Genomic DNA, 19,425 nt, shown 5'->3' on the forward strand with positions numbered 1-19,425 from the left:
ATTTCCAATACTCTGTAATAAAGATGGTGTGCAGGAGATCTAAAACTTACCTACTTGCAACACTGTATATCCAACCTCTTTTTTTTCTTTAAATGTAATTCACACCTTTGTTTCCACACTCCTTTCCACGTTCAATTGTACTGCATTCTAGATACTCTATTAAAAGGACTCTATGGTAACTCCTGGAACATCCCACTATGGAGGCTCTTGCACAGTTGCTTAAATCAGGAGAAATCCTGACAAAACAGCAAGCTAAATTAGGCATTTGAGTACATTTATTTGTCAGCACTTCTTAACATGGTTTCACCCCAGCAAAAAAAATACAGTAAATAAATGTAATATACTTGTAAAGCGCACAGCTGCCCCAGCAACGGGGCGTCCCGGCGCTGTATAACTCTGGCGAACCCGTCCTGGCTTTCCCTGTGGGATGGTCCTTTGCTTGGTGTCCCCAAGGTGGAGCCAGGCATCCCCGGAATTGGTGGGGCCGTTGTGGAGATTAGGCAAGCTAATGCCCAGAGTTGCCGAGTGGAACCCCTGATTAGAGTAAGCACCGAAGCGAGAATTATCGAGTCCGCTGACCAAGGTCCATGACCCTGCCGCGTCGGGAATTGAACCCTGGTCCCAGGCTGACTTCTGCTCTCAGGCCTGCCGCCTCTAACCAGTGAGCCACACTACTCCACTAAACAGTAAACTGTTAAAAACAGACCCCTCCAACCACCCAGGCAATACATTTTATAGAGTGAAAACCGATGTTGCATTTAAAAGAACTGAGCAGACTAGCCAAAAACTAAGGCGCGTCTTAAATCACAACTAGACCAAAACTCTCAAGCGAATGATATGCTTGAACTTCTAGCTAGAACCTAGAAGCTGTTAAGTGAAGTGCTCCGGAATCCTAACATATATTTTAAGATTTGCAAGTTCTTACTATGTTTTGATGCTGCACTGTCATTCTTGATTCTAAGACTTCTCATCGTGGGATGCTCACTAACACATGCAAAGTGCAAGTGAATTTCCCTCTTTGTAGTCCTCCCCTACCAGTTCATTTCTCTACCTTCTTTACAACTGTATGTTTTTATGTAATGTGCCACCTTAATTCATAGCTCTTTTAATTCCATTGGAGAAGGGTAGAATATTCTATGATTGTGAGATGCTGCCCGAAAAATATTCTGTGATTGGTTTCCTTGGGACATCTCATGTTTTGGCCCACATCCTTTTTTTCGAACTGTGCTGTAAACCACTCCCTCACTCTCATTTCTATTTTTAAATGGGTTGTCTTTGTATCCCTAAATGTCTCCACCTTGTTCTTTTTTTATTTCCTCACTTGCCACTGCACGTAAGTAACCACATGGCGTGGTGGAGTTGGCGAAATGTCCAGTCAGCAGAATTTGTCGGTTCGAAGTCCACATGCCCTTTTTCTTTATTTATGTATTATATAATTTGGAGGTTTATTTCCTGCATATGTTGCACATTGTGTTTGTTGAAAGGCGTCTTATAAATTCCAGAGAAAAACACTTAATAGCAAAATCCAAAGTGTTGGTCCCAACAGAGGGGATTACGGGGCAAACCAGCTCCATTTCTCCATTAATGTAAGTTATTTATGCCATGCAATGTTCAGGGTATTCAAATGAGTGTTTTTATATGTTTATGACGTAAGTGCAGTTTTCTGTTCCCTTTCATTAAGCATATTTTAGTGAACCATGTTCATACAGATGCTCTAATTCATTGTGTAAGAAGTCTTTTTTCCAGGTTCTCTACATAAAAGGGAAAGTAAGCTATGATTATGGAGAGCTAGTGCTATACCTAATTAACATTGCTGTTGTAGCGTTCATATCCGGATAGTGTTCAAGATTTGATGCAGCAATAAAACCTTCTCTGTTCCAGTTAAAATGACAATGTTCTTTAGTGACTAAAATCAAGCCCTTTAGTAAGTACAAGAAGTCATTTAAAAAAAAAAACGAAAAAAAACAATGTATATTTTTTAACAATGGCCTTCTGAGGTTTCTTAATTTGCCACAGTGGTTTAATCTGGTACTCCCAATTGTAAAACCACTTATGATTACAGGGTTATTTGAACAGCACCATGACTCCTGGGCGATGGGAGAAAGGATGATCTAATGTAAATACATATTTATACTTGTAAGCTTAGTGATCTAAAGTAGCTGGAGCTGTACTGAACGTCAACAATTTGCACCTATATGAACATATCAATATCTATCTCCTATGTGCACCAGGAAGGTGCTTTATACAGACTGCAGATACTGGTTTGAAGCCCCACATTGGCTGCCTGCCTTCTCCCGAGTCCAGCCGTGGCCCGTGCAGGTAATAGCGGTGGGGCCAGGGATTCAACAGATGACCACAAGGGAAAATAAATAAATAAATAATGTTCCCTTGTCACTGTGTGTCAAAATCTCCCCCACACCCCCATCCGGCCCCACAGCTCTTACCTGCACGGGTCGTGGGTACCGAAGTCTCAAACAATATTGTACACTTTCCGGGTGCGGCATACTTAAAGGTGAATTTGAATTTTGAAACAATTTTCAACAGTACTTCAATTATACCACTGTAAACCCCAGGGAATTCAACTAGTTTGACGATTTTTCTATCTCTTTTGTAGGAGTGAATTCGTTCATGGTGTACATGGCATACAAAGACTTATATCAGATGTCAAACACAGAGGTAAAGTTACTATTCCAATTTTAACACAAGAAGAGTAAGCGGGATCCCCTCTACTCCTCATCGTACCAGACTGAGTGTGTTGCGTTTGTAGAATGTAGATGCTGAGATGTGATTCTGCAGTCACCCCTGCAGTGCTTCTTGTATGCATTCCACCAGACTCACTAGGCATTCTATAGAGGGAGGAATACTAGGTATGAGCGGCTCCATGGTGCCATGTTGCAGAATGTTGTCAATTTAGTGGAGCGTGGTAGAGAAACTCTGGCACAGATGAATTGCTTGAACACACTATGCACCAGTTGGCTGTAGGATAAGGAATGTGTTGACATCTCTCATTTCTCATTTCTTGTTCAGCTCTATGAGATCTTCACATGCCTGGGAAGTCTCGGAGCCATCGCTCAGGTCCACGCAGAGAATGGGGATATCATTGCACAGGTAAGCAAAGAGAAGTTTACATCGAACACTTTGCAGTGCACCTGATGTGGGTTGATCGCGTTTTCTTATGTCACAAAAGGATTCTGATTATAAGGTGTACCGTGGAATCCTTCCCAATCAGCACTCCTTTTGTTACTGTTAACAACGTTTACATTTTAATGGATTCTAAAAGATGTTTTGATTATGATCTTAGTAACATTAAAATCTCGTTTTGAACTGTAAATCTAAACTATGTCATGCATATCTAATTACTGTATAGAGAACACACTAAATAGAGTGTCTTTATTTAGGCCATGTGTTGTTTTCTGCTCAGAAAACAAGCAATCCGGGCAAATCAATTTTGACTTTATTGCATTCTTGTTCTAATATTGTAAACAAAAAAGTACATATATTTTTGTCTTCTTGCCCCACCATCAGATATAGGTTTTCAATGTCTTGATAGATCCTTGATTGAAAATCATCAAAGAGACAAGCAACAACAAATGTGTTTCCCATATATATGTCCTCAAAGTTCACAAATCTCCAGCCTCTTCATGCAGCAGCTCGTGCTTGATTGTGAGGCCTGAATAAAAGTGAAGAGAAGATGTCCCTCCGCAGTCACAGAAAGGCAAAACACAAGAATTTTGAAGACACAGGACACATGACCAAAGAGATATTACCTACTGGCGGTCGCCAGTAGGTATATATAGTTAGGATTTTTTCTCTATGGGTTTTTTGAAAATTCTATGTCTAATAACTTTGGCGTTTGTGGACGGAATTGGCTGAAATTTTCAGGAAAATGGCACATTTTGTTTCTGAGCAGCCCTTGAAAATTTGGGGGGGGTTCGTTAAGGGGGGGCCGAGAAAAAAGGGGGGTCCCAAAATGTGTTTTTAACATTGAGTTTTCCATAGGGCGGTTGGCCTCACTTTTAGCCCGAACGGTCTCAATATATGTGCTTCAGTGGATTTTGAGAAATTAACGTTCAAAAAAAGATATATATCTGTAACAGCGCACCGCTTCGCGTACTTTTCGCGTTACGGAGCTTTGCGAAGCGAAGCTGATTGGCTCTCCGGTGTCTGTAAACATTCCAAACAGTACGTAGCGGCCGCCATCTTGTCTCTCGGTAGGATCGAGAGACAAGAGGAGGCCAAAGCGAAGGGGCAAATGACCATAAGGGGGCATAGTAGATCCTCGCTGACCCCCTAGGTTTGATGTGGAGGTTTTAAAAGGGCCCCGCGGGGCAAAAAAAATAAATAATAATAATAATCGAACGGCTGAATGGATTTGCACGAAACTTGGTAAAATATTAGGGACTGGTAGCCCGATGTGCCTTTGCTAGGTCTCAATATATGTGCTTCAGTGCATTTTGAGAAATTAACGTTCAAAAACAAGATATATATCTGTAACAGCGCTCCGCTTCGCGGAGATAAAATTATATCTGTATTACCTAGCTGTTGCTAACACCAGTTAGCGACGGCTAGTAGGAGATAGCGACCATCTTGGGCCCCACTTTGCATGTGAGTGATATTTATCACTAATGACATGCAAAGTGGGCATGCCAAGATGTTAGCGACTGGAAACAGTCGCTAACATCGCTATCTCCTATTATCAACTTTTGGAAATATTCGAGATAAGCGCGAATATCTCCAAAAAGTAACAGCTGCCCTGAGCAGTTCTTAGCCATGTTATCCAATGGGAGGTGGATAACATGGCTAAGAGCATTAGCTCGGTAATGCATGAATATCGCTGAGTTTTCAGCGATATTAATGCATTGCGGTCGTTTTTTATCGTATTTGCGATAAACCTTGATAATAGCAAGGTTTATCTGCGATAATTTCTGACGGTAAAAAAATCTTTGCAATGCATCGTTAGGGATAAATATCGCTTAACTTTGGTAATATGCCCCAACGTCTGTTAACGTTCGATTCGAAGGAAATCAGGAAGTGTTGAAAAACATTGTCTGCGCCATCTTGTCTTTTTTCAAATGCCACACTTTTGTCGTGCACGGCAGCCATTTTAGATGCCTTGACCAGACCCACTCTGTGCACGCTGTCGATCCTTAGCATGGCTCCCCACCCTCGCAAGCATCTCACCCAGGCAGTGGTCACCCCCGCTCTCTGTCTTATGCATGGGTAATAAACCTCCCCCCATCTGCGCTGCTCTTCCCTGAGAATCACACCCTGTGCCCGCCCGACACCTCCCTTTCACCCTATTCACTACCGCACCCTCTGACACTCCTTTTCCTCTGTGTCCGATTGTCCAGGCCGGTCCTAGGCTATCAGCTAGCCCTGCAGATGTAGTTTATGGCCACAGCTGTAAAGAATCACCCCTCTTCAAAGGAGTTATAGTAGATCAAGGCCCACACTCGATGAGATCCGTCACAGCAGAAGCGTTGCTATTATCTGAAAACCATCCTGTATTGTGATTGGGGAGGGGACCGAGCGTGAAGCGGAAGATTCCAGGGATGACTCTTTGTACATGAAAGTTTTTACAATTATGTGTCACATTAAAAATATATAGCACTCCGACAAAGTAGTAAGATTATAAAACTTTAATAATTTATAAATATATACAAGAAAACAAAAATAGTAATAACATATAAACATTTTTAGGGAAAAACAACGAAGTAGCGGTCGGCTGTGCGAATAGTCCCAACGCAGCACAACGTCCAGATTTCCGGCGTGGGGCGTCGCGGGGGGTGGGTCATCAGTAGCAAACTGTTGTGCGAATAGTTCCAAGGCAGCAGAACGCGCCGAAATCTAGATGACACGAAAGTGATGTCTAGTAAGTTGCCACCCAGCAAATAACGGCGTGGGGCGTCGCGGGGGTGGGTCATCAGTAGCAAACTGTTGTGCGAATAGTTCCAAGGCAGCAGAACGATGGCACCAAGGAGATGTCCAGTAAGTTGCCGCACTGGTTTTGGTATCCTACAATGCTGCTCCGAATAATGGCGTGGGGCGCCCCGGGGGAGGCGGCGTGAACGGGCCTCTCCAGGTGGAGTGTCATCTGTTGTAGTGGGGCGCCCCTTTACCGTTTCAGTTGCCATTCCGTCCGTTTTTGGTCCACTGTGTCAAAAGCCGCAATTCAGCTGAGTTGCGCCCACTCTTGCGGTGCAGCGATAGGCGGCTGTCACAGGACTCTCAAAATGGCGGCAGGCTCTTTCCTTTTTGGGCCTGGTCCACTGAAATGGCCCTGGGACACCTTGGAAATCGGACGCTTGTCTGCTAGGTCTTGGACCCCATTCTCGAAAGCGTCCCCTCCGCCTTGAGAATTCATCAAAAGTTTTGGGGGCCCCGACTCCTGCAGGCTTCTGGTGGGGAGCGGCTGCCATGATTGCTCGCGGAATGACCACGACGGAGCTACGAGATGGTGGTGCTCTCATGCTGACGCCAGTTTAGTCTGAAACATCCAGAAACAAGGTGGGGCTTTCATCGTTTGGGGAAAAAAAAAAAGTTTTCATCCAATGAAAAGTGTTGTTTTTAGGTCATATGATCAAGCCTTCCATCATTAGGAAACCAAAAGTAAAATGAACCAATGAAAAGTTTTATAAACAAGTCACATGACCTGTTATGCGGCATAGGGTATAAAATGCGTAGAAAATACGTTGGCACGTGAGGCGGCGTCAGTAGCGGACCGATGTGCGAATAGGCCGAAGGCAATACAACGCGCCAAGATCCGGATGGCACCGAGGTGGTGTCCAGCAAGTTGCAGCACTGGTGTGGCCATCCTACAATGCTGAAAGTCGGCGTGGGGCGCCCCGTTGGCCTGTGAGTTTGCGTCAGTAGCGGACCGATGTGCGAATAGGCCGAAGGCAGCACAACGCGCCAAGATCCGGATGGCACCGAGGTGGTGTCTAGTAAGTTGCCGCACTGGTGTGGCCATCCAACAATGCTGAAAGTCGGCGTGGGGCGCCCCGTTGGCCTGTGAGATGGCGTCAGTAGCGGACCGATGTGCGAATAGGCCGAAGGCAGCACAACGCGCCAAGATCCGGATGGCACCGAGGTGGTGTCTAGTAAGTTGTCGCACTTCTGTGGCCATCCTACAATGTTGAAAGTCGGCGTGGGGCGCCCCGTTGGCCTGTGAGATGGCGTCAGTAGCGGACCGATGTGCGAATGGGGCCAAAGGCAGCGCAACAATATTTTCTGACTGACACCACAAGGCGCTGAGATGCCAAGATCCGGATGGCACCGAGGTGATGTCTAAGTTGCGGACTGATGTGCGAATGGGGCCAAAGGCAGCGTAACAATATTTTTTGTATGGAAGATACCACTAGGCGTTGAGATGCCAAGATTCGGATGGCACCGAGGTGATGTCTAGCAAGTTGCTGTACTGGTGTGGTCATCCTACAATGCTGAAACTCGGCGTGGGTCGCCCCATTAGCCTGTGAGATGGCGTCAGTAGCGGACCGATGTGCGAATAGGCCGAAGGCAGCACAACGCGCCAAGATCCGGATGTCACCGTGGTGGTTTCATAGTTGAGAGGCACTTCATCTGCAGTGGGGCGCCGAGATCCGGATGGCACCGAGGTGATGTCTAGCAAGTTGCTGTACTGGTGTGGTCATTCTACAATGCTGAAAGTCGGCGTGGGGCGCCCCATTAGCCTGTGAGATGGCGTCAGTAGCGGACTGATGTGCGAATGGGGCCAAAGGCAGCGCAACAATATTTTCTGAAGAGAAGACACCAAAAGGTGCTGAGATTCCAAGATCCGGATGGCACCGAGGTGGTGTCTAGCAAGCTATGCAGTTGAGTTGTGTGCGCACTTGCGGCGAATAGGTCGAAGGCAGCATAACAATGTTTTTTGAATAGAAGACACCACAAGGCGTTGAGATTCGGTTACCACCGAGGTGATGTCTAGCAAGTTGCCGCACTGGTGTGGCCATCCTACAATACTGCTCCGAATAACGGCGTGGGGTGCCCGAAGGTGGGGGGAGCCGGCGTGAATGGGCCTTCCTAGGTGGAGGCTCGTCTGCTGTAGTGGGGCGCCCCTTTACCGTTTCAGTTGCCATTCAGCTGAGTTTCGGCTGCTCTTGATGCTACAGCGACAGGCGGCTGCAAGAGGACTCTCAAAATGGCGGCCTGTTCTTTGGATTTGGGCCTGGTCCACTAAAATGGCCTTGGACACCTTAGAACTCGGACGCTCGATTTTTTTTTCCTTTCCTGTACATGCAAAAAAACGTAAATGCCCGGTACGTTACACGCTTCATCTGCCACGATGAACTCTCCAGAGGAACCGAAAAAAAATATCGTTGTGGTAACTATACCATGCATCGTCATATGGAGAGGTGGCACCAATTAATTATAGTGCTGCATAAAAGAGAGATTTGGAGGAGAACCCCTGACCTGCTAGTACATTCATCAAAGAAGTGGCACTGAGAGCTTCAGAGGCAAGGGAAACGGTCCCAAATATTTAGAAGAACTTTGGAAAGATTAAAATGACATGTTTAGATTGTGGCAAATTAATTTCATGTGGACAGATGAGTGTTACTCTAATAAATACAGCATATGAACATCATCATAGTCGATGGTTGGTAGAGACATTTTGACTATATCCTGGACCTGCCCGTCCTCGCCCAAAATGGCGCCGGAATAAATGGGACTCGTAACTCCTTGTTGTGTACTGGTTGCAGAACCTTGAAATCACGAGATACGTATGCAGTTTTGAAGCACATGGTGGGCGGGGACGAGAATTGATTGACTATTTCGACATCCCTATTGATATTAAGTTCTGATGTGTTATTGATTACTGTACTGTTGAAAGTTCGAATTAACGTCACCCATGGTACTTGCCCGCAAATGTATATCTAGATAATTTTATTGTAACTGGCCCTGTCGTATTTTAATTATAAAATGTACGTCCACCGATTCCGTAACTGTTAGACACCTTAGTTCTTGCAACCTAATGGCCCGCCCGTTACGTTCCTCTACAGTGTAAATGTCTATTCATCATATACGATTACAGTTTGCTCTGTGGCAGGCCCACGTGGTTATAGGCTCGTATTTGTATAATGACATTTTCACAATAAAGGTTTTTAAAAGAAAACATGGTAGTAGTATATACATTGGTAAAGTTTTTAATAATAGTGACTGTTTTAGAATCATTAAAAGGCAAGTGAAATAAAGCAGACCAATTACATGAAGGGTAAAAGGTATAATACGAAGGAACGCAGTAAAGATAAATGGTCAAGGGCTGTTGTGTTTTCTATTCCTGCAACATAAAGTGATCGATAAGAATCTCATATTCAGGCGTATCAGTGACTAAGACAGCAGGTCGACCCTCTTTTGCTCAACGGCTCCGTCATGGGATGAAGAAACGCTCTTTTTCTCGAAAAAAGAATATATTTTACTTGCAGGACAGTTGTAAAATTTCCGGGAAAGTACATTAGCCTGGAACATTATAACATATATTTAAGAAAAAATAATGTTCGGAAGTAATGAAAAGCGTAATTTTTAGGTCATATGACCAAGCCTTTCATCATTACAATAAGAAAAGTAAAATGAACCAATGAAAAGTTTTATTAACAAGTCACATGACTTGTTATGCTTACGTTACGCGCTGCGCGCCCCGGATGACTTCCGGATGCGCTAACGCGGCGCGTCATATGACGCATTACGCGACAACGCAGGTACAGAAAATAGTCAAAATGTCTCCACCAACCAGCGGTCGGAACACAACCCCTTTCAGCAGGCTAAATAGTTCTGTTAAATGGCAACAGAAGGGACAGGCAACAAGAACCATCAGTCAAAGAGGGGAGGGCTAGTTCTTCTCTACCGGGTTACATTGGGGCGCTACCGGAACTGATCGAATTGGTAGTCTACAGTGTTTCTGGATGTTTCAGACTGAAGCTGGGGTTAGCATGAGAGCAGCACCATTTCGTAGCTCCGTCGTGGTCATTCCGCAACCAATCATGGCAGCCGTTCTTTATCGTTATTTTGGGCGGGGTGGGTGGCGGAGCCGAGCTGTTTTGCAGCCATCATTGTGTGGAGTTCAGTTCATCTCACTAGTTTTGTATTTGTCATGAGGGGTTGTTCCTAATGTTTCTATTTTAGCGAGGTCAAAAAGAGATCCCATTAGTGGCCTACTGATTTTGCTCGATTCCTTTTCTTTTTTTTTTACACGATTTTTCGTTATCTGCAAAGACTAAACAGAGTATTGCGACTCTGTGTTTGTTTGTAAATAGAGAATGAACCAAAGAGAACTAATTCTAAAACAGTAAATACTTGGATAACAATCAATCAAATGGAGAGAGAAGCAGGCACGACGGATTACAACGGGGGCAAACGCCTGCGTTAACTACCTTTCACTATCTGCAAAGAGAGAGTACTCCTAATAGAAATGAGGGGGGGGGCACCATTCAAAGCAGATCAGTGTGCATAAACACGAAAATGTTTTCACTTACCACGTACTTGACATTCGACAGCTTATGATATTTGCTATTAAAAAACCATTGAAATTCACTGAAAAAACCATAGGTTATAGACCATATATAGTTAGGAATTAGCATTTACAAAACCTTGAAAATTCACTGAAAAAACCATAGGTTATAGACCATATATAGTTAGGAATTAGCATTTAAAAAACCTTATTTTACTCACACAAAACCATTGAAATTCCATATATAGTTAGTTGCACTAACTATATATCGCGCACCCGCAATCCACTGCTGATCATGTCACATATTACATCATTTATGACATGGTCAGTGACATCACTGATGACATCACTGATGACATCTCAAATGACATCACTGATGACATCACTGATGACATCTCATTTGACATCATTCTTGTGCTAATACGATAAACCTCTTCAGACTCTAATATAACCTTAGATACACTCAGTGTATACAGACACTCACACACTGCCACTCATCCATGGAGTTACTCACACACCCAGTCAGTCATGCAAAGAAACAATCTCACCTCCATTTCTTCAACTATACAGTTAAACACACCTTACTTATTGAAACATATACTAACACATATTTACTCTCTTATACAATCCCTGATACAAGTTCACAATGATCGATACAACCACTCACTCATTCAGTGGCTCTCATGCACAGTTATTTATATATGCCAACTCTCACATGTACTGTGTTTTACATATGTACTTACTATGACATGTAGCATTGAGATATCCATTCACTCATCAATACACTCATGCACACAGTCAACTGCCCATGTAGCTGTTTCCACATGCAGTCTTGAACTCATACACCTAGTGAATAAACTGCTCACACATCTATGCATAGAGTCACACACCTTCCAGCCACCCCCACACAAACTCAATCTCCCATAGAAATACTTGGGCAACCAATTAATAACACATATAGCCTCTCGTATAGCTAATGATCAACACATGCAGCAGTTTACATCACAACAGACATAATGATGCACAAATTAAGACAGTTTAGTCACTAACCCATGCATTCAGTGAGACACATTTAATCACTCACTCATACAGTCAGTCACGCACCTACTAAATCCTTCATCCAGACACTTATACATCCACTCATTCTTCAATATGTAAGACATATTTTAACTTTACAGAAACATACAGTCACTGGATGTTGTCATCAGTGATGTCATTTGAGATGTCATTTGAGATGTCATCAGTGATGTCATTTGAGATGTCATCAGTGATGTCATCAGTGATGTCATTTGAGATGTCATCAGTGATGTCATCAGTGATGTCACTGACCATGTCATGAATGATGTAATATGTGACATGATCAGCAGTGGATTGCGGGTGCGCGATATATAGTTAGTGCAACTAACTATATATGGAATTTCAATGGTTTTGTGTGAGTAAAATAAGGTTTTTTAAATGCTAATTCCTAACTATATATGGTCTATAACCTATGGTTTTTTCAGTGAATTTTCAAGGTTTTGTAAATGCTAATTCCTAACTATATATGGTCTATAACCTATAGTTTTTTCAGTGAATAGATATATAATATATATATATATATATATATATATATATATATATATATATATATATATATATATATATATATATATATATATATATGAGGAAGTCTTTCCTCGCTGGTGATAGTGTATCCTCCAATAGCAGCGAGGCAACCCATATTTTAAGGACGTAGAATACGTACACCTGTGTCAGCAGCATTTGAAAAAGGCATTCAAGCTGAAACGCGTTATGCTGTTGGTTTCAATAAATGAAGTCCTGCGAATCCGAGATGTGCTATGGTTGTGTTCCTGAATAGGAGCATCCCTATTCCCCAAGTCTGGTATCGACCCATTCCGGCCCTCCTATATGCAGATGACACCGTGTTTATGGCCCGCACCCCGTTGGCTTACAGCGATTGCTCATCAAATTTGCTCGGTTTATGCGGAATCTCGTATTGAAAATTAATATAAGTAAAACTTTTTTAATGAAACTCAGGAAAAGAGATACAAAATACTGTGATATTTTGATTGAGAGTACCAAAATAATGCCCACACCATCCTTCTCTTATTTAGGTTTTTTATTTGACTAAGAGGGGAGCTGGAGAAGCGTGGTTGAGTCCAGAAGGTTCCAATTTGTTAACAGGATTGCAGCCTTGCTCAACTTCTCTAGGAAGCTGAGTATTATGCATTCATATTAAATGATGACCATATACAAGGCTAAATGCCGGCCCACTGCCACGTATGGGTCAGAGCTGTGGGGCCATGCTAATGTTGACTCACTACATTTGGTAGAAAATGACTGCTTAAGGAATCTCCTCGCCCTCCCGAAAAGTTGTTCTGCTTTTGCGTGCCATTCTGAACTGGGCGTAACCTACTAAGCAGATTTGATTAAGTTACAGCCTGTTCCACTTTGGCATAAGATCTGGTAATTTGAGCATACTGAGCTCAATCGCGCTATTGTAAAGGATTGCCTTAGATCTGTGTCCTCTCTTAAGATTCCCTGGCCTAAGTTTGTCAGCCATTTCCTGTCGGACATCGGCCATCCTGAGTATTTTGACCACCCAGAGATTTTGATTGGATTTTCCAGAAAAGCATTAAAGTTGGACTGCAGTTCATTACTTGAGGAACTGAAGTTGTCTTCCGAGATTCCCAAACTTCTGTTTTGAAGAACCAACTGTTTCTGACTACATATGGTATGGAACCTTATTTAGAAAATGTATAGAATACTAAGCATAGATTTTTTCTGACATGTTTCCTGTTGGACATTTTTCGTCGCTTAACTAGTTTTCCAACCTCAAATAACTGGTCACATGAACTAGGGAAATGCTCTTGTGACAATCCATGCAAAGTACCATGCAGATCTTTTTTTTTCTGGAAGTACTATTTCGATTTGAGGAATTGTTTAATCAAGCCCCTGTTAAAGCCTCTAAGATTTGTGCACTATCGACCAGTTTTTTTTTACTTGCAATCTCTTCCATATTTGTATACATGTGTTGTTCGGTTTCGGTTTTTATGGGCTGTTATTAGGCGGAAGAAGCTGCTGTAGAAATGTTATTGACAGAAGGAATATGTATTTGTCTGTTTTATCTATACGCCACCTGTTTTTATTCAGTCTTTTAGTTTTTAACTTGATACTGCTATATATTTTTATACGCTTTTATGATTAACAATGTAATATCGAATAACGCTTATTTTCCATTCGATTCAATACTTTAGTTTGCTTACAAGGTGTTGATAACAATAAAATGTACATTTGGGAAGTGCACATGAGTAAGTCTCATTAACGAGGTTGTTTTCAGTTGAGGGACCCCATGAGACATTGCAAACAATGAAACATATTGGGTTTGGGACCTGTAATCTTCTTAATCACAATATAAATATAGTATCACAAGACTAAGTTTCAGAATGCATAGAAAATATAGTCCCAAAAACAACAGAATGAAAAGAAAATAACCTAAACTAGGTAAGCTATTCAAATAGTTTTGAGACAGTAGGTATACATACCATTATAAAGCCGTACAAATGATCAGTATAGGTTAAGAAATGCCTTTACATGAGTCCCGAAATAACCGTTCGAACATTAAGAAAGTGGCTTTTGTAACTAAGGAATTGGTTCCACCCACAACATTGACAATAGGTGTCCCTAAATCACCAGATGTTATCATTCAAATCGCATTTTGAAATAATAAAAAAAGTCAGGATATTTTTTTCAGACACTATTCACATTGTTCTTCTGTTGCCAATGTTCTTATTCAATGAAAATAAATCAATAGTTTACCTAATATAACTATATAATTTCTAGCAATAAAACTGACTTCCTCCCAAGTATCACCTTGCCTTTATCTAAAAATAGACAGTGTTTCTCTGCAAACATATGTTTGTCATCTTCATTAGGCATATCACTACCATCAAGTCGTCGTGCTACCATCACGTGTTCAGGTGGGGCATCTAATGCAGACATGTCCATACCGTATTCACCATGAGCCAGCCAGATCATGACTACCGACCTTTCCCAGATGCCACAAACACCATGACATCCCCATTTAAATTGTCTGCCACTGATGATATTATATAGCCCTACCCCATATAGTATACATATCATGATGTACCTTCCCCTCCTATATGCTAACCTTGATGTTCCTCCTTCTCATGTATGGCAGCCATGCATTGATGTATCGCTTTCTGATATGCATGCTATGCCATCATGCCCTTCACTCATATGCCCGCTAGAGAAAGATGTTTCCCTGTTTTCTCGTGTGCCAGCCATGATGTGCTATAAGCCACACATGCCTGTTTCCTCCACGTTCCTTTCATGCCAATTTGTTCTGTTTCTCTGTATGCCCACCGATATAGAATGTGCTGCCACACCATATTTTTTCCATGGCATGATATAGCCGTATTCCAGTATGCATCCATGCCATGTGGAACCCCTGTTCCTACAAATGACAGACATGCTGTGATGTTCCAGTTTCCCCACATGCCATTTATGATGGCATGTGTGATCAATGTCATGATTTGACCATGGTTCCATTCACTAGCCATGCAATGATAAACTCAGATGCTACATATGCCTTGATGTGCCTCTCTTCCCCTTGAGCCAGCCATGCTATCATGGGCACCAACCCCACTTACACTAGCTGTGCCATCATATGCTTTTTTCCTCATATGCCAACCATAAAGTGCCCATTTCCTTTTGTGTCAGCCATGCTATGATGCGTCACTTCCTCCATATGATAGGCCAGGCTTGATGTCTCCACTTTCTCATAAGGCAGACATGCCATGCTACGGCCAAGTCACTGATTCAAGCTATTCCATGATTTGCCCTTTTTACCACTTTTGTCAGTCATGCCATGACATGACTAAGCCTCCATATGCCAGGTATGATGTGTTACTGTTCCCAACATAAATCCTTAATCCTGGGAAATGGCTGTCGCTGTCATTTTTAATATTTGCAAGCACACAGTGTATGCATTGGAAAGCTGCAGCTTCATGAGCCAGCTATTTACACATGTAAATGCCATGTTAGAGATGGGAACAAAGCATTGGTACACTTTGTGGTGGTCCCACCCACAATGCCCTAAAGACCAATCACTAATTATGTGTGTGCTCTTTGCATCCCTAACCCTCAAGCTGGAATTGGGAACCATGTGCTGAAAGCAGTCTTTTCTCTTTCTTTATCCAAAGTTTACTTTTAACACAATATGTTACTTTGGGCAACCATTGAAATTAGCCGGGTGATCTCTGATCCTTAGCTTCTTGGAACTGTCTTTTAGGGGCCCATATATTCCCACATATCATTGTTCAAGTACCTTTATTGCAGAAATGCAATGGGAAACTCAAAGCAGCAGTGTTATGGAGCCCTAGTTTTCATCAAGGTTTATTAACAACCCTTGACATATAACCACAAGCATAGAGCACTAAAAAAACACTTGGTACACCACCCCCAAAGACTACACATAAACAGTGATTCTGTACCTTAATCTCTCACCAGCCCTAGCAGCTCACATACCTTTTTAAGAGGTAGCATAATCCACTTCCAATTCATCAGGAGCAGGGAGACCTCATTACTGTCTCTATTTATAGCACAAAGAAGTGTCCTTCTACTACTTTGGGGCTGTAGGTCACTGGGAACCACATTGCGCCTAAATGTGTACACTGGGTTACAGGCCCTTGTTTATGACTTGCTGTGCATTGCCCACTTATTGCTTACTCCAGAAATTGGTGAGCTCGGTCCAGCTACGCCTCTCTGACCTCTGACACACACCTGGGCACACGAGGCGGAAAGCCTCTGCGAATTTGCCCAGTACTGAGTCACGCCATAGAGCCTGGCCATCCACCAAATGGATGCAACTGTTCTAATACTTCCTCCAGGGTTGTGACTCTGCCCTAGCAGAACTCCTCCTATAATGAATGGTATCTGCACTGTACCACCCATGCCAGGTTTGGCAGAACAGGGTCCTATAGATCTGTTCCAAGGGCAGCTCCAGCAAGTGGTGCGACTCTTCCTTCGGAGACCAGCTCTTGATATATTCAAATACTCAACGATTCCTTACACTCATCCACTCCATACACATACAGACGGCGAATCAGAAAACAGCAGACCTTCTCATTCATCAATCAGTCAATTACTTCATCGTGGCTTGCATCATCCTTCCTTCCTGTTGATATAGTGTCTGCTTCCATCAGGTCTCCAAAGATGGGTTTGCTGTGTGCTCATCTACCAGTGCAGCTACTCCAATCACACAACTCCCTGCATGCGTACGCAGCCATATACATGCATACCATAAGGGGAACTTGGCAGACACTTAACTGCCTATTTGCTGAACACACACTAACTCTTTATCTCACAGATTTATTTGAAACATGCAACGCTTGAACTATGACACCCTGGTGATTATAGTACACTGTGAACACTTTCAATAAACTGTCTATCAGACTTTGCTTGTTATTTGCTCAGCAAACAATCACTTGCATCTTTGCTACACCTGGCAGACAAACATTTAAGGTATTTGCCACATAGTATGCTTTGATGAATGAACATGCTTCTGCATGCTTGGACCACAACCCACTCTGCGCAACTGATATGTCCCTTCGGACCTGTCTGGGTTGGCAGGTAATGCATGTACCTCTATCTGGAGGGAAACAAAGAAGCATGTCCTGTTGTCGCATGTCTGACATTGGCCGTATAACTGTTCATGGGGGAAATTCATTTTTGGGTTAGTCAAGACTGACTTTAGTATTGTGTGTTTTGGTTGTAATGGCCCAAAACACTACAGAGAGGAGTTTCCCCTTAATAAATGCTACTTGATTCAGCATATTCGTCCATCACTTTTGGTTTTCAATCTATGTGATCCCCTTGTATACAGCACAAATAAGCCGGATGCGAACACCTAGCTCACTTTGCCAAAAGGATTCAGAATGCTTCTCATCAATGAGGCGGCATATGTACAAAATTCATTTGTGGTTGTTTTTGCAACCAAAGAAGCATCATTTAGCCATTAAGAGTGAGATATCCCTTTCAAGGTAACGTGGCTGGGCAGTGTCTCTTTTTTCACAAGTGAGCTGACAATGGTAAAATCTAACATTTTCCTTATTACATTTCACTAAGGAATTGGGGGTAGACATAGTCTTAAATGGAAGCTCTGCATGGAAACCATACAGAACTCCAAACCCGTTATCTTAAAGCAGTTACACTGCAATGCTGTTCAAGGAACATGTAGAAATATCTGAATGAACAGTTGAGTCCTGGCTTTCAAAGTCACATGATACTGATTTAGATTTGTTAGAATCTAATGATTGACCTCGTCGATGTTTCCAACATTTGTCATCTCTAGTTCAGCAGTGAGCAAGTGAGGTATTCCCTCACTCAATCCAATTTGAGTAATCGGGCACCTGAGGCAAGGAAGGTTGGACTGGTTAACTGAGCAATGTTGAGGTTTCTCAAGAACACCACAAGATTAAGGATGCCTGAGGGTGAGGGGCCCTGGGGTTGTCATCAAGATGGTAACCACTGCCCACTATGGAGATACTTTAGAGGGATGCCATGGTTGTTGAACAATCTTACTCGGAAAAAAAAGGGGAAGCATTTTGTGGTATTGGTTCGTATGTGTTGTGTAGGAGTGAGTTGAACCTGGTTCCACTTGTACCAATATTGGTGTTGAAGGTGAAACTTTACGCCGTGGTAATAGAACAAGGAAGTTGCCTGTCCGGTTTACCGATTTTAAGTTAGGGTAACTTTTTGGTTAGTGTCTTGTAAGCTGTTGAGGAGGAGCGTGTGTGGTATTGGTTCGTATGTGTTGTCTTGTGCGCGTGGTCTGTCTCGTGTGTGCATTAGCGCGTGTCTGTGTGTGCACGTGTGGAATGTGTGGAATGCATGCGTGGAGAGAATGTAGGTGGTAGGGAAGGCAGTTGCTGAAGGAGGAGGGTTGGAGGTTGCAGTTATGTTCGGTGCCGCTGTACAATACTTCATGATTAAAGAAGTGAGAAACCCTGATGTGCCTACGTTCATCCTTTCAACACATTTCCTCAAGTTTCCTTCTTTTTGTCAATCATCGAAAGCTGACTGTAACCCCTAAAGCTACTCAACTATATTTTTTCATGGATCACTGTAATTTGCTAACGGCCGCACTCTGCATTTGTCCAAAACAGCGGCCACCTACTGATGAGTCTCCAACCCCCTGCCTGGGCCCAGGAGTCATTTTTGAAAAGAGAATTGCTTGATATTTTTAGCTCCATAATTTCCATTGTGAACAGGTTTCAGCCTTGAAACTTCTTTAAAGCACACCTTCAGCTTTTTTTCAAAACTGTCCACATCACTCATCAAGGCCTTTGGTATGAGCAAACTGGTTGCTTTTGAAAGTTTCCCATCACACAAACCCACATCCCAGCACCACCTGCAGGTTGGATGGCAAATACTGATCTTGCCACAGACCTCTCCCTCTGGTGTTCAAGACAGCAGTCTCCCAGTGCTTTATGGTCTGCATCTAACCACCTCTTAGGTGCCCCTAAACCACATAGTGCTGCATCCACAGTAAGATCCTAATACTTAACCATTCCCCTACTTGGGAATGCCGTCTCCCTCGAGATGTGTGCCCCATCACCACGCCCCACTTTCTGCTCTGCCTCTTCTTTGAATGAGTCCAAAACTACCTTTTACCCTGATTAGCTTATCATTCCCTCTACTCCTTGAATCTGTAATTGTACTTATGTCTTACTCTAGTAGCTATATATAATATTGAACTTAACCCTTTCCAAATCTATCTTCATCATTTCAATTAAAACAACCATAATTTATAGACTAAGGGCCTCATTTATGAAAAGTGTTGCATCGGTGGGGAAAAACAGCAATGCAATGGTTTTCATTGCACCACCCTTGCAACACCATGGAAGCACTGTATTTACACTACGGCTCTCCTTGTCGCAAGG

General features: G+C 42.8%; 1 protein-coding gene across 2 annotated transcripts in view; it reads left to right on the top strand.

The window, feature by feature from the left end:
- The window catches only part of DPYSL3 (dihydropyrimidinase like 3), a 375,973-nt gene that overhangs the window by 266,192 nt on the left and 90,356 nt on the right, over positions 1-19,425 (top strand). For both annotated transcript variants that reach the window (XM_078653034.1, XM_078653035.1), the window contains exons 5-6: positions 2,615-2,676; positions 3,028-3,108. In XM_078653034.1, coding sequence (XP_078509160.1) covers positions 2,615-2,676; positions 3,028-3,108 — 143 coding nt within the window. The remainder of the gene's footprint in view (positions 1-2,614; positions 2,677-3,027; positions 3,109-19,425) is intronic.

This window comes from Lissotriton helveticus, chromosome 7, assembly GCF_964261635.1.
Source record: "Lissotriton helveticus chromosome 7, aLisHel1.1, whole genome shotgun sequence".
Taxonomy (NCBI): Eukaryota; Metazoa; Chordata; class Amphibia; order Caudata; family Salamandridae; genus Lissotriton; species Lissotriton helveticus.